At 46.1% G+C, this 16,677-nt stretch overlaps 1 protein-coding gene across 4 annotated transcripts in view; it reads right to left on the bottom strand.

The window, feature by feature from the left end:
• dlgap3 (discs, large (Drosophila) homolog-associated protein 3) overlaps positions 1 to 16,677 on the bottom strand; it is a 130,949-nt gene that overhangs the window by 13,710 nt on the left and 100,562 nt on the right. For all 4 annotated transcript variants that reach the window (XM_030412488.1, XM_030412487.1, XM_030412486.1 and 1 more), the window contains 4 exons: positions 8,206 to 9,416; positions 1,968 to 2,182; positions 756 to 858; positions 39 to 255 (listed from right to left, as the gene is read on the bottom strand). In XM_030412488.1, coding sequence (XP_030268348.1) covers positions 39 to 255; positions 756 to 858; positions 1,968 to 2,182; positions 8,206 to 9,342 — 1,672 coding nt within the window. In that variant the 5' untranslated portion in view covers positions 9,343 to 9,416. The remainder of the gene's footprint in view (positions 1 to 38; positions 256 to 755; positions 859 to 1,967; positions 2,183 to 8,205; positions 9,417 to 16,677) is intronic.

The following is a 16,677-nucleotide window of genomic DNA, read 5'->3' as shown; positions in this document are numbered from 1 at the left end:
CAGAGACACAGCGCTGGTACGCCACACCGCACACTTACCGGCCCCGCTCTTGATGCTTCCCTGGGGGCCCGACATGGAGAAGACGGAGAGGCAGTCGTCGTCCTGGGAGCAGCCGGCCTGGATGGCACGCACGTAGCTGTGGCTGCGGGTGCGGAACACGCCGGGGAGATCCAGGGCCTCGACGGCTTGAGACTCCACCTCCCCGAACATGGTCTCACACACCGACTCGAACTGACGGTTCAGCGTGTCTCCCAGCTGAAGGAAGAGAGACACACTGCTGTAGTATATCTTATTTTAAATTAAATGTTTACATGCTTTAATGCTCAAAAAACAAGAGATTTCTCATTCTGTCCAGCGCTTCAACACTGTATTCCCCCTCTGTCTGAAACGCTCTGTTTTAGCGCCTGTCTCTTTAAGGCCCCCCCTCCTGAATACCCAGTCTCCTCTAATTGGTCAGCGCACACATGCCTGAGCCAGCACCACCAACAACAACAGAGCAGCTGTGCTTAAGTATTTATTATGTGTCAAACTTGCTGCTAGGCATAAATTATGCAAATATGTGACATGATGATGTAGTGTGATGTCATAAAGTCGCGGTATTCAAGGCGGGATTGCCATTTCAGGAGCAGTGTTTTCTGTGGGAGAGTGGAGCTTCTGTTGGTGCGGACCTTGACCTTTTACATCCAACAACCTTTTCAAAACACTGAAATAAAGGATAAAAGCCTTTAATACAAATAAACAACATCATTTGTTACCTGTGAGCTGGTCAGAGAGCGGGTGTAACTGCGGGAACGGGTGTGGGTTTTGGGTGTAGTTCGGCTGTTGGGGTAGGAGTCTGTGCACTGCTTACACGAGTACCTGGGGGAAAGAAATAATACACGTCGTCAGCTTCCTGCCACGTGAAGACACGGAGAGGTATTTCTTACTTGCTTCATTCTGGCTGTAAAATCTCCAGCTGTGCTCCTTGAGTCAAAAAACACACTTTTTTTTTGTAATGTTCAGCAACAGCTCACACCATTTGGTAAGCTACAGCTGTCACGTTAAATGTCACTGAGTCAGCCTCCATGACTTTGCCACCTGCAGAAATGATTGTGCAAGTGTTGTGACACTGCATCTCCATGTCAAGTGGGAAAAACTGCAAGGATTCATGTTATAACTCTAGTTTGTTTGTCTTAGTTAAATTCAGTCTGAACATTTGAGTAAACCTTTTTTTTTTTTTTTCATTTTGCTTATGCTAAATGCTGATAAATCTCAGACCTCTGAGTCCGAGTTCCCCAGCAGCTGGCATGCGAATGCTAGTTTTCTGTGTTTTTTAAAAAAATGAAATTGAACTGTGATGATGTGAGTAAAAGGTTGGATTTGTTAATTTTTTTTACAAGGCAATAATTCAATAAACAGAAACCACATCTCAAGATGCTGGTGGTTCATCTTCAGAAAAGTCAACAGCTTTGAATGTCACTGATATCTGTCAAGGATTATTTTAAAGGGGCACTCCAACAATGTAACGCACTTTTACTGAGCCTGTTAAGACACTTATTTAATATCGTCTCTGACTCTAGAAGGAGCAAACTGAATGTGTGGAGTCCCAACGTGTTGTTACTAAGCAGGGTGTCGTGATTTTAATCAAGTTAATTTCCTGTTATACTATCTACTGTTATTACTACGTTAATATCCTCATGTGTCATGTTTTACTTTCCACTTCCTCTCTTTGTCTGTTTTCCCGCCCTTTTTGCTGCACATTACATTTGTCCTGCCTGTCACACCTGTCGTCAGGTCTTGTGTTACTGCCCGTGTTCCTTGTGCTCTTTGGATTGTTTAGTTTTTTTGCACTTCTGGATTACTGTTTTGTTGCCTGCTATCAGTTGCCTTTCATTTTGTTCCTGCATTAGGGATTTTGGATTATAGGGTTCAGCTGCTGTTTTCTAATAAAACCCTTCCTAAAACAATCCATTTGTCATGACACTGACCTTTGATCCATGCTGATAGACCGTCTGAAGGCGTCCCTCTGGGCTATCAGGGTGGACTTCGGCGAGGCTTTGGGGCTGGTGTCCGAGTCAGCGCTGTCATCATCACCCATGGCCTTGATGTAGCTGCCGCTACGCATGCGGCGGCACGGAATCTCCCCTCCACTGTCGCCCACTCCGCCACCGCCATACCCACCTCCCCAGTCTTCTGATGGGACCTGAGGCGCAAGCGCAGTCACAAAAACATTCACAGGGTAAGTAAGACAAGGGCTGGGGGGCTTAAAGGGTAAGTTCAACCAAAACATTTGAATTCAGTCTTTATCTACTCACCCTCTCGCGATGGAAAGACAGGTGGAGTTTGGTTGTCGGCAAAACATTGTCCGAGCCTCGCAGCAAAACAGCTTTACAGCATTTTCTAAAACAGTAGATAGGGACTTGATGGGATGGGGTTTTAAAATGATAAAAAAAAAAAAAACATAAAGTTTGCATAAGCAAACTCTTGATTTTTACACAGTTTTTAAAGCGGGAATCTTGAATGTAGCTGCAAACAGCTCGACAGCCGTCAAGGATGAGTACTGACACGCTGTTTTGCTGTGAAGCTCCAGAAATGTTTTGCTGACTTTGAGACCGCACTCACTGTTTTTCTCACACTTTTTTTTTTTTTTATAGTGTGGAGGCGAGTAGATAATGACAACATTTTCATTTTCGGGTGAACATATCCTTTAATCTGCAACAATATGGTGAGTTCAAGTGTGCGACCATGTAGCGTACAAACATGGTCAAACTCAGTTTTAGTAATATTTTCCATAAATTGGTTAAGGACGGTTAAAATGATTATATAGTCAGTATGCATTCTTCTTCTACACCAACTGTTAAGGGAAAAGTTAACTCACAATGTGAATTAATTAGTGTTGAGATATTGGAGATGTTTTCGCTGCGCTGTCGGCAGCTTCTTCACAATATCTGTCGTTAAATTCAAAAGACTTCTCAGAACAGAAATATGTTTCATGAGTGAAAAATATTTCACGCCTCGAACCGGAGGAAGACGATGACTCAGACGTACTGTCGTGGTCACGCGTGCTCCCGGAGTAAAGCCGACACACACCAGCGCGGACAGCTGGATCATGCTCATGCACACGATGAGAGCGCACACTCACACACATGCACATGTATGCATACGTGGGAGATGATGAAAAAGAAAGAGAGAAAGGGACAAAAGGGACTTACAGAGAGAGAGAAACTCTGACAGCTGGAGAAACACTGACACGGAGAAGGAGAAACAGCGTGAGCCCGAAGCCGACGGACAGAGAGCAAATAAACACACACACACACACACACACACACACACAGAAAATGGCAGGTAGACGACAGGGAAGGTGGCGGACAGAGAGACAGACAGGTGTACGGGGAGTGACCAAAGAAGAAAAAACAGAGAAACTGAAGCTTAAAGGGGGAGAGAGCAGGAAGACAGACAGGTTGACAAATGAGAGATAAACAGAATGAGAAGCTCACACACAGGAACACGGTCAAGACGAGACACTGAGAGGGAAGACGACACACGACCAACGAGGAGAAATGAAATGAAACAAAAAAAGGAGACAGGTTCCTTCTGTGGCCGTCTTGTGGAGCGAACGAGCTCCTTAAATAAGTCAGAAGGCTCTTTAAATGTTCCCGCTCTCTGCTCTGTTGCCGTTTGTCGGAGGAACAACATCTAAGGCCGCCAACGAAGCTGCGAAATGTGTTCTGGCAAATTCATACAAGGTGACTTCTCCTGCCCGACACACACATCGAAAATTCAACAACATTCCAAACTTTCTATTAGTGTGTCGGGAACCTGAACAATGGGAAAACGGAGAGCCGGGCAGCTTTAGAGAGAGACAGTGAACACACCACACGTCCTGCCTTTAAAGCTGCATAGATGATTATTTCGGGGCCAGTCGCGGACAGCAGGGCCGTCAGCTGGACGTCATAGCAACGTCAAAATACCACAAACCGTGATGTTTCAGCTGTCCTGCTAGAGTTTTTGTACGCGGCGCTTTCAGCAGCGCTATACATCCTAAAAAAACTGTAAGCCAAAGTCTAACACAGGACAAGTGCAGCTTTAAATTTCATCACTGTGGAGCACCGCTCAGTTGGATATGTAAATATGAGTGTGTGTGTGTGTGTGTGTGTGTGTGTTAAGTGTTTGATCCCGCTTGTTTTCCAGTAGAATGAGTCGCTTCACACCTTCTAACAGGAAGCAACAGAAGCCGCTTGAGCCGAAAAAACCCATCTTTTAGTTTTTGCAAATGCTGTGAGGTGTGTATTCTCACACAAGCATGTGACCAAACTACCTACACACACACACACACACACACACACACAGAAGGCCCCGGGGTTTGGCATCCAGTTGAGTGTGTGTTTTTAAGGTCATCACTTAAAAGATGATTCAGCCTAATCTCCCGATCCCCCTGGCCTTCTACTATCTCTCTCATTTTCTCACCCTGCTCTTTCTCTCCTCCTCTCGCGTCGCCCCTTGGCTACCATCACCTCCTTTATCTCTCCTCTATCCCTCAGCTTGCTTTGCTATCTCTGCATCCCTCCACTTTGCTCTTTCCTCCCCTCCATCTTTGTCCCCCTCTCGCTCTCCGTCTCCGTCTTCATTTCACTCTCGCTCCATATTCCCGTTTTATTTTTATCATCCCTTATCTATCAGACACAGGCCGAGGGGAAGGGAGAGGCTTAGGGGACGGAGAGCGCCGGGTTGTGATGCCACACATCGTGATTGCCGTCGACACCATGGGAGAAAACCTTCCGCGTGTCCCTTTGCCTCTGACCAGCATAATTCAGACTTGTGAAGATTCTATCACTTTTTGTCCCTTTCAGTTTCATTCTGAGGCTTCTTCTCTTTCCCCCCTTGCTTTTGTAATGAAAACTTGAGTGGCCACCCACTGAGGGCCGAGTATAAGTCAGTATAAGCTTGTACATACAGCACGTGTTACAAAAATGCTCGTTCGTAGCTTGGGAGTACGATTACTATGTCTCCTTTTAAAGAGATATTCCGGTGTAAATTTAATCCATGGTCTAACACACCGTGAAACTGTGTTAGACTCCCTCTCGAGAGATCAAGCTAGCAGACCGCTAATTTACGGAGTTTTATCAACCTCAGAAACGACCGCACGACAACAATACACTGCAGTAAATGGATCCAAATATAAACCGCCACCAAAAAGCCACAAATAATGCTCAGAACAGCACCAAACTTCAGCAACAGTACAAACAGGGTCTCAGCACATAGTCCGGGGCATCTAACCTCCGCTAGCTTAGCTGGATTTCTACTGAAAAGCTGACTAAATGTACCTCTCTTCTGCAGCAGCTTCCTGTTGATGGGAAGTCCCGACGAGTCGATTACCGAGTGCAGTAGAGTTCCGCGGCTCATGGATGAAAATGTATGATTATGACTCCATGGAAAAGCAATCAAAGTTCATATGTGTCTTACCTGCCAGTATATAACAGTTATTATCGAGAGCGGACAGGGAAAAGAACGAAATTGAGCATTTCTAACCGCACTCGGTAATCGTCGCGTCGGGACTTCCCCGACCCGGAAGCTGATGGAGGAGAGTTGAAATCTGTTTTTAGCTTCACAATAGAAATCCAGCTAAGCTAGCGGAGGTTAGATGCCCTGGACTATGTGCTGAGACCCTATTTGTACTGTTGCTGAAGTTTGGTGCTGTTCTGAGCATTATTTGTGGCTTTTTGGTGGCGGTTTATATTTGGATCCATTTACTGCAGTGTATTGTTGTCGTGCGGTCGTTTCTGAGGTTGATAAAACTCCGTAAATTAGCGGTCTGCTAACTTGATCTCTCGAGAGGGAGTCTAACACAGTTTCACGGTGTGTTAGACCATGGATTAAACTTACACCGGAATATCCCTTTAACAAAGGCCATTTTGTGAGTTTTGCAATGGATACAAAGGTGCACACATTTTCTCGGTAGTCAGACCAACAAACCCGGTGATGGTGTTGTATAGGAGGATATATGACATGAGTCTCTTATCTTGCTGGGGTTTCCATGGCTATACTGAGCATTGAAACGTCCGACCAGGTATGAGCTGTATGATTATAATAAATATCTCGATGAAGTGGAATGTGAAGCAGCCCTCCTGCTGACAGCTGGCAGCACTGAAAAGGCCATCTCTATTCTCAGGGACATAGACAGTTCTCCTCCTCCTCATTCAACATGTTCTACCAACCTGAGATCTCCCCGCCTATAGCATCTATCCCCGAGCCGTTAGCATCTGCATGGCTGCTGACGTGACGTGTGTGAAGAAAAAAAAGTATTTTAAACATAACATTTGGCCACATGTGAGCAGTAGATGTAAGACGGGAACACAAAAAACTGACCATTTAATATGAGCGGATATTGTGAATTGTTAGCAATTTTTACACGACCAGCACAAGCAGAGCATTTATAGCATTTATCTGGAGTCAGTTTCCAGCCTTCTGATAAATGTATGTCCAATATTCAGCCCCAATATCACATGAGGGAAATATCCGCCTCTTTAGCTGCCAAATGCTCCACATGTTTGCCAGTTCATCGCTACCAGTGTCTGTGACAGTGTTACTGCGAGAACAAAAATATCTATGGCCTCTTTAAAGTTTAAGGTTGTTGAATGTATGATATCTTGTCTTTACACACTCCGTCTTGCACTTGTCTGGCAGCAAAGAACAAGACTTTGGAGTTTGGAGCCGCTGCTTCAACATGACACCTGTGATGCTGTTTGTCCTCGGGTCTGGTGTTGGTGGAGTAGACCTGAACAACTCTATATCTGCAGCTCCAGGACGCTCTCCGCTCTGAAGCCGAGGATCAATCCGGCTGACTCCAGCATATCTAAGCTCGGCACAAAAAATTCCATCTCCCCCTCTTTCTCGCAAAACTGCAAGTGGCGCCTGGAGATATGGGAGCGTCTGCGGCTGGGGAAGTTCATTTCGTGTCCTGAGGTGTGAATGCGACGGTGGCCCGAGGCACACAGAGGCAGATTGTGTGGGGTTTGTCCTTTGAAAGCGGTAACACACACAGTCGCGCTCTCTCTGTCTCTTCTATCAGCAGACCTCAGCTGTGTCTAAAGGATGAGAGTTGGAAAAACACCAGGGACTCCTGTGGCTACCTGCTGTTCCCGCAGAAACACAGCCTGCATGGCGGCTCTACCTCAGCACAGCTGGAGGTTTGTGTGTGCATGTTTGTGTGTTTTTTGTGTGTATGTGTGTGTGTGTACTCTGTCAGAAGGATCCATAGGTACCAAGTAGCAGCCATTAGCTTTTCATTTCAGATAATTTGTGTATACAACATGAGAGAAAGGGTTGGGTACAGAGATAGACTTTAAATAATCACTGTGTAGGTGATATGTGCTGACTTACAGCAAAATATCAAGACAGTACATGGAGCCTCTCTGTTGGCAGCTCAGTTTGGACTTGCACAAGTTGATTGCAAGTCTTGTATTAAAAAAAAGGGTTTTAACACACAGCAAACACACGTATAAAACCGGATAGAGGAGAGTGTCAGTGTCCAAATGATTGACATTGTTTTTTTTTTATCTTACACCCACTACATTTCCCATCATGCCTGTCATGAAGTCAGTGAGTTGTGCTGCTCTCGATTGTTCTCGACTATTGATCTAAAGGAAAACATGGATGCCTACGTCAAACTTCACGAGCTTCAACGATGGAATTACATTGCGTGAAAATCTGTCGAAATAGATGGAAATTTGATGTGTGATTGTAATACATAAGGAATTTCTTTTAGTCTTGATTGACTTTTCCATTGCACATTGGTGTCATGTGACAAAAAATATTATCCATTTGACCAGTATCAGGTATGTTGTGAAGTTATAAGAAGCCATTTTTACATGATCTATGACATCAGGAAATCATCAGAATCAAGATTTATGGACATTTAAAACATTGGAAACACTGTTATCACTGAAAAGGGAGTTTGATTTAGTTGTGACTCTGAGAGGAAGGTGTAAAGTAATGTACATGGTGAGACTGATTCTTATTTCTGTGTGAGAACACAGCAAAGTGTGTTTTTTATGATGTCTGTTGTCTTGATGTGTGGGAACCTTGCAGTATTAATACTGCAAGGTTCCCGCTCCTCTTTGCCGCAGGTCAGCGCTGAGCAGCAAACAGTCACCCGCACACTATATCCCCTCTGTACACACAAACACACACACATACACAGTGTTTGACATGCAGGCACTCACACACCTGCAGGTAGTGGAAGGTCCTCTCCTTCAGCTTACTCTCCACGGGCACGAGGGCTTTGTCGTAGCCTCCTCCCCTGGTGGAAGGGTACACCTCCCTGGCCTGACTCACTGTCATGGCTGACCAGGTGCTCCTTTTCAGGGAGTGGCCGTGGTGCCCGTGGTGTCCCCCTCCATCATTCCCAGCCAGAGCTATTGTGGTACAGGCAACACACTCCCCAGGCCCCTGCCCTGGCCCTGGCCCTGGCCCTGGCCCTGGCCCCGGACCCGGCCCCTGCCCACCGCCGCGCTCCTTGGGCCTCTTCATGGTGAGTTCCTGGATGGCTGCGTCAAGGCTCTCGTGTCCGCTGGGATACCCCCGTCTGCCCCCGCTGACCAGGAAGCTGCTGTCACTGTCCAGGTTGTCGTCAGAGCTCCACCAGCCTGCTGTCCTGCTGCGATGGCGTCGGCCAGACTCGTGCCGCGAGTCGCCGCTCTTGCTGCGCTCTCGGGACTTGCTCCTCCTAGTGGAGCGAGGCTGGTGACCTGAGTAGTGGCCTCCACTCTCCTCCCCCCCACTCCGGTGGCCCCCTCCTCTCTCACCACGGTAGTCCCCGCCCCCTCTCGTGCCATTGTACTCACGTTTGGATGGCGCCTCCAGGGAATGGGACTTGGCAAAGAGACGCTGCACGGAGTTGACCAGGTGGCGGATACGCGAGGGGCTCTCGCTGCGCTGCTCGGCGCCCCCACTGGTGGTACGCTGGTACTGCAGTGTGTGGAAGCCGTCAGGATGAAAGGGCACCTGCTTCTCAAACTGGTCTATCAGATTTGGGGGAATGCGGTGCATCTTCCCTCCGTGGCCAGACAGGCACTCCTCGCAAGAGTCAAGCGACTGGAGAGGCGGGTGTTGGCTGGGGTGCGAGCGGGGGAAGGTCCCCCCTCCGGAGTGGCTATGGGAGTGCGAGTGTGAGTGGGAATGATGCCGCTCAAGCGCCAGGGCCTCAGCTGGACCCGGAGGGTAATAGTGGCCATCGCTGTGACCCTGGTAGTAGTCTCTACCCGGGCCATCGCAGTCCTCAGGCGTGCAGTGGCAGGGGCCTCCTCCGCCACCACCGGAGGAGGAATGCTGGGACATGCTACGGCTGACATGGTACCCTTTCATAGGCGCCGGGGCGTGGTGGGCCGTCCGGGCCGAAAGGGGGCGCTGTGGGCGTGACAGGGCTGCACCGGTCTCACCTGCAGGCACAGAAAGAATCACCATTCAGGTCCTGACAGCAGAGAACACACTGTATTTACGGATAACGTATCAAATAATTGAATCTAGCGTTCGTTCTTGCAATCAGAAATATTTTTCCGTCTCATTACACAGAGTAATCGCGAGGTGATGAGTAGCTGTTGCTGATCACTCGCCCCAATCGCTGCTGCACTTGATTTGAAGTGCTAAAACACACCCAAACAGTGATTTGATCTTTTCAAAATAAGATTCAGAGCGAGTACAGGTATGAACAACGTATTTGACGTTTTAACACCGTTTGTGTCTGTGTGAGACACAAAGTAGGAGGCGCTGGAGTGTTATTCAACACTCATGACTTCGTAGATTGATGTCCAGATTGTTTTCTCTCTTCAGTCAAGTGGCCGGCTAAATTGAAAATGAAAACACATTTTTTCCCCTGTTCTTATTAACATTTTTATTGATTTTACACTTCATTTTTTAACGCAACCATGGACAAACAATAACAGCTCTCTTCTTCTCATTCCTCTCAAAGGCCGCTGGGCTGATTAATCAAGAATATTAGCCTCTCTGTCTCTCTCACGGTGTATCTTCACTTCCTGTCTCACTCTCCTGTTTATCATTATATTTATCAGCCCAGCACTCCTTGGTGTTGCCTCAATCCACGCCTGCGGGGGATGAGTTACAGCGGAGGAAAACGGTGCCTTTATTGATCACATGCGTCCTGTTCCAGGTGAGATAGCGAGCGTCCAAGTGCATTTGCGAACGTCTGTTGCGAATTCGCAGCTGGACAATGACGCGATTCACAATTTCCAGGTGAGCAGGCACGGAGAAACGTACAGGAGAGGACGGGACCTTCTCCAGGAAAAAAAAAAAAAACAAATGCAGGAAATGAAATCAATACATCTCGCCAAGCTGCAGCAGCGATGTGGCACAATGTAAAACCTTATCGCCCACGCAGTCTGGCTGCGGTGAGTAAAAGTAAGCAGAATGGAAACGGGATAAAGCCTATCTTTGTGTTTGCTTTCCTTTTCAGCACAGGGATAACAACGGCGATTACGTTCCAAATGTAGTAATCATGTGTTTTATTGGACTGGCATTAATTGCTGCTTTTGTAATAACACCCTCTGCTAACCACGCTCGCCACTAAACTATATAATGAATCACGGGCACCCAGCCTGTTTATAATGCACGCAAGCATTTCGCGATTTGATTAAATTGAGATGAATTACTCAATGAAAAGGCAGAATCGAGGCGGCTCGGCTGGACGGGATCTCGCTGAGCTCCGGCGAGTGTTTCACACAGAGATGAGAGATGGGGGACAGATGCTGGGATAATCATTAAATAGAGCATGGCCTGTTTGCCTTGATTGGCTGAATGAGAGCTGCCACCCGGGAAGCTCACCCACATCCAGCCGTGGCATTGGTGTAGCCGTGACGACGAGCCTCTTTCAGTTAAAATCCCAGCGTGGACGGATTTCAGACAGCCGTGACACCTGGGTGGATCGGGCCGCCGCGTGTTAGCGTAGGCCGTGCGAGGCCGGCACACGCTGCAGCTGACAGCGTGGCTCTTATCAAGTGTCAGATATGGAGTTTAAATGAGCCAGACCGAAATTTAAGGGTCTCCTGAACCAAATGATGTGTTGCAATCGATGCTGGCTGCTAGAAAGAAAAAGAAAATTCGCTCGAGGGTTAACAAATGGTTTTTAAAGCGTTTAATTGATTGTTAACGGTGAATGAAATACTGACTCAAGTTTAATCAAGGAGGCACTATGTCATTTTGGAGAATAAATTCAAACTCAGAATTTTAATGTTTACAATATTAATGAGGTAATAATACAAACTCAGCTCTATTATTTTCCCATAGCTGAATAAACGAGCTGTTCTCAGAGGAAAATAAGGTCCCAGAACACTGAAGCTAGAAAGGTGGCAGGGTCCCCTGAATGTAAAACGAAGTAAAACAGTATGAAATTGTTTTGTCATTTAATGTCAGTTTGTTTATTCGGTTTGTTCAGTCATGAAAACGTTTGAGGGTTTGTGTATTTAGTTTGTTTGGGCATTAAAAAAACGTCAGTAAAGACTCTTTTCTTCTGATCTGTGCCGTTTATTAATGACGCTTATGAAGTTTGATAAATAGACAACACAATAACCACAGCATCATTACAGTTTATATTTCTTCACATGGAAAGCAGAACGAAAAATTTTAGTTTGGCTTTAAAATGTTTAGACCTTTGCGAGAAAGCGAGACATGAAATGAAGATAAACGCATCGAATGGTTTATCGAGAGGGATATTTTTTGCAGCGTGCTGTGCTCGCGTGCGTTGTTCGCTGTTTGTGAACAGGCAGCAAAGTGAGCAGCGCCACTCCGCCTGGAGGAGTAAATTAAACCATGTTCTGTTTATTATGAAGTCTTTGGCTTCGGAGCAGGCCGCCGGCCATGAGCTGTCAATCACGGGGCGTGAGCGCAGGCGTTTAAAAAAAAAAAAAAAAAAAGACGCCCGTGTGCGGAGGGACTGCTGAAAAGATAGAGAGGTAGAGGAAGACGCAGCCAAACGCTGGATGTCTCTTCCCTTTATTTCCTCCTCTCTATCCATTCCTCCACATGCTCCCTCTCCTCTCCGTCTCTCCTCCTGACCTACTTCTATCCATCCTCCTGTCATGTCCCTCCCTCCCTACGCTCTCCTTCTTTCTTTGTTTTTTGTCTCTCCTTTATTCTTTAACCTGTCTGGCTCTCTCCCTGACAACGCTTCTCTCTGTTGAGTTAATTACAAAGTTTGTTTCCATTCCTCATTTCCTGGCCTCTCGTGATCTATCTGTCACCCGCCAGCGTATTATATTACAGTATCATGTACGCCCGTTTTTATACGCCAAATAATTCCATCACTGCCCCTCTGTGTTTTCACAGATCTCTTCAAATTAAATCCTGAACATGCTGCCATTATTTGATTTGACCCCTACCTAAATCCCTCCCTTTTGTACTCCACATCTTTTTGTTTTCTCTCTCTCTCTCCGTGCAGGCACAGCTCCTCAGGAGCAGCTCAGGAGGGAGTCGGAGCTGTACAACATGCTGTCATTGTTTAACACTGCTTGGCATCAACAAGGTTGTTACAGAGGCTTCAGTCTGGAGCCGTTTCATTTTAAATATTCATGCGATCATGCCAGCTGCTCTGACCCACTTTGCTAACAGCTGAGTCTGCCCTGCTCTCTGCCATCTCTGTGAGTTGTGGGTCAAAGGGTGTTCCACTGTAAATTCAAACGCTGAAATGATTTACACAGATTTTGACATATTTTTCCTCAGTTAAAGGGAATATTCTTGCCTGTCAAGAAGCAGAGTAGCTGAAAAATGTCAAAATATGGTTTTGCGGGTAGAATCATTGGTGCATTTCGTTTCAGATGGCGAGTAAAAACCAAACGGTGAGAGCGTTACACATTTTCAGCAATAAATATTTCTGCGCTCAAATCCCAACCAATCAATTTAGCAGAACTTTCATACATAACAATTTCGCCAGAGACACTGACATCGATAACTTTGGATCTGTTTGAATGCGGTGTTCAGTGTAATTGGACATGACTAGTCAGCCAGTTGCTACGCAGATGCGAACAGGTCAGTGTTTGTGAATCATAGATGAGGCAGCTGATGGTAAAAGGCATCATTCCAGAGAAAAAAACGTTAGATGAAGAAAAATTGTCATTAAAGGGATATTCCGGTGTAAGTTTAATCCATGGTCTAACACGACGTGAAACTGTGTTAGACTCCCTCTCGAGAGATAAAGTTTGCAGACCGCTAGCTAACGTAGTTTTAGCATCCTCAGAGACGACCGCACTATTTCGAGGCATCAAACATTTGATACCGTTGCCGTATTTGTCGGAATAGGTAAACAAAACTCACCACCTGAGAAGCCTTCCTTGTTGTGGGGAAGCCCTGTGAGTCGATTACCGAGTAGAGTTTCGCAGCTCAATGATGATCATTACTGCGGGACTCTACTGCACTCGGTAATCGACTCACAGTCTGGCAATGACATCAAATGTTTGATGCCTCGAAATATGTGCTGTCGTGAAACCCTATTTCTAATATTGCTGAAGTTTGGTGCTGTTCTGAGCATTATTTTGATGACGGTTTTATATTTGGACCCATTTACTGCAGTGTATTGTTGTCGTTCGGTCGTTTCTGAGGATGCTAAAACCACATTAGCTAGCGGTCTGCTAACTTTATCTCTTGAGAGGGAGTCTCACACAGTTTCACCGTGTGTTAGACCATGGATTAAACTTACACCAGAATATCCCTTTAAAGGAATAGTTCAGTTATTCATGACGTAAGATAAATACATTGATTTCTTCCCACGGTTGTGAGGTCTGGACCTGCACTGCTCCACCCAGCATGAGGAGTAAGATCAGGTTTAGGATAAGAATATCATATAAGCCCTTCAGAGACAGAGGTAGGCAGGTCATGCCTTCACCAGCCTAAAGAAAAACTAGACTATCTGCCTGGTACTGTGGCTGTATGCCTCTGCACACCATTTCAGTGGCTTTTCCTGAGTGATGGCATTGAATAATTGCCAGAACATTTTTCACAGACTATCATGATGTCACAGTGAAGTTGACCTTTGACATTTTGGACATAGAATGTCGTTAACTTCATAATTCTATCCTGTAATGCAACTTTGTTTTAATGGCAAACCATTTGTTCTGTGAGGTCACAATAACCTCTGACCTTAAACCACCTACGTTTACTCAGTTCATCCTCAAGTCCAAGTGGACATTGGTGCCAAATTTGAAGATACTCCCTCGAGACGTTCTTGAGGTATCGCGGTCACAAGAGTGAGAATGACAGACGTGAACGGACAGACAACCCGAAAACATAATCGCTGGTGCAGAGGCATAAACATTGTGCCGTGAACATGAAACTACAGTCTACATACAGACAAAAAAAGGGAGAAACAGCTGGTTCTGTCCTTAAGCAGCCAGATTGTGTTTTTCTGTGGGTTCATGTACTTCACTGTCGACACTATAAGGTTGTCTCCAGCAGGTTACTGTACCCAGGCAGGAAGCAATCCTGGCTCGTGACTTCCTGTAAAACTGCAGATATACCATTTGCAGACATCCACTTTCATTGGGAAGTGTATCTACCAAACTGTCCAACTGTCCCTTCAATTTATATAAATGTCACAAATTACTACTTCGAATATGGTTTTAATTCTCTACCAGAATGGGAGACAATAACAGACAATCATTTGGACAAGGCGGCCACTGCCTTGGCTTCTACTGAAATGGGCTAACACTGCAAGGCGGTCGGTATTGTCTTCCTGAATGCAGCCTTTGTTTGACTGCAGATACAATGAACGAAGCCGCAGCGTGGTCAGGGGCAGATATGTCGACTCATTTGAGACGCCGGGAAGGTGAAACTGCACAGAGTCCTTATAGAATTGTAGTCGAACAATGAGAAAGTTTTCATTAGCCCGGTATCTGTCCATATGTGCCAGTACAGTAGACTTCAAATAATCTATTAGGCACAGGAGCTGTGCAGACCCATAATGGAGAGTGGGACAGACAATCGTAAAATGTATAAATACGGGGTTGGAAACAATAGAGGATTGGCTCAGCTGTGTGTTGGCGTGCGCCTCCTTCTTCACCAGCCAGAGAGACAGGCATGCTGGGAAACTGGCAGAAGGACTGTTTTGCTCCTCTCAGCTTTTAGCCATGAATGATCTATTTTCATTTTTCCACTGCCTTTTCTCATACACACACACACACACACACACACACACACACACACACACACACACACACAGCTCTCTGGCAGCATGGTGACTGCCGTAGCTAACCCATCAGGATCCAGAGAGAATCGAGGATGATGGAAAAGATGGAAGATTTCAAGGGTGACCCGCAGCAGAGGGCCCGTGACGGCGAGCAGCAGCCTGTCAGCTCTGTGCATACGCAGAGCGAGGCCGATGTATGCGAAGAAGAGAAGAAAAGCTAATGGCTTAGGGTTTTAAAAAATGCAAACACACCTGCTGGCTGGGTACATACTTTCGTTTCTGTGTTGGATCAAGGTATTGGCAGGAGTTATGTGCAAGATGCTGCGCCCGAATGCTCACAAATAGGTGGTGAAAGGTGGTCGACAATGGGCTGCTGCCTGAAGGTGCCTATGAGGAGCACAGGAGAGTGATAGTGGAGGAAAATGTAGCAGAAAGATTGAGAGGAAATGCTGAAGTGGGAGGCAGAGAGGGTGTGAGAGCCGGTGTGTGAGAGAGAGGATGATGGCCACAGCACAGGGGAAATATGCTCCCATCATAAGGGCAAAATTGAAGAGTGCCTAGGGGGCAATTCCTCTATCTCACTCTCCTAGTCTCCTCCTCCTCTTGCCCTGTTTTCCCATCTCACATCCTTCCCATTCTCCCTTGCACAACCTGCTTTTTTTCCCCTTCCACTGCTCCTCCTCGTCCTCATAGCGCCCATTCTTTCACTCCTCCTCTTAGAGCACCTGTCAGCAGAAACGACCGTCCAGCAGGTTTTTCATGTGCGGACGTGCACGAGTAAAACAGGTCAGCTCCGTCAGTATGGGACCAGCGGGGTCAGCACAACGTTTTTTTTTACAAGATCACTTAGATTCAGCTTCAACTCATGAGACTTCATCGGGGATATCGTTTGTGGTGAAGCCGAATCGTTAATACAAAAGCAAACACACGGAAGCAAACAGACACAATCCTCACAAACGACCACAATACCTTTGAGGGTAACCCCATAATAATCATCTTGAGACATCTCTGTAAACCATAAACCAGGATCTACATAATGACTGATATAATAACATTTGCCAACAGCCACCAAATGGATACAAAAAAAAACAACTTTTTGAGACTATAATTTCCTGCAGGCAAAATATTTCTGAAAATGTAATTTATAAAACTTTTTAAACCATTTTTTAGGAAACTTAATTCAAGGCTTCTGGTGCTGGGGGGCGGGTTATTTTGTTCAGGGACCCACTGACACTGCTCATGACTGCTATTTCTAAAAACCAGAACTAGTGTGGAGGGTTCTGACTCACCCCCGGGAGAATATACAACAGATTTTCACTATAGACGCCTAATTGAAGCAGAGTGAGAGTCGATGTCGTCCACCATAGTCCTGGGAAATTGGTGACGTATACAAAGTTCAACATCATTCAATTTACGTCTTTGCCCATCAGGCGTGACCGCCATCATTTGTCAGCACAAGAGGAGACATATCATGAGTAGGGATGTATATCGTTAGGATTTCATCGATACCG

This window comes from Sparus aurata, chromosome 3, assembly GCF_900880675.1.
Source record: "Sparus aurata chromosome 3, fSpaAur1.1, whole genome shotgun sequence".
In the NCBI taxonomy this organism is placed as follows: domain Eukaryota; kingdom Metazoa; phylum Chordata; class Actinopteri; order Spariformes; family Sparidae; genus Sparus; species Sparus aurata.
The sequence above is the reverse complement of the archived record's forward strand: the minus strand, read 5'-3'. Positions and strand labels throughout refer to the sequence as shown.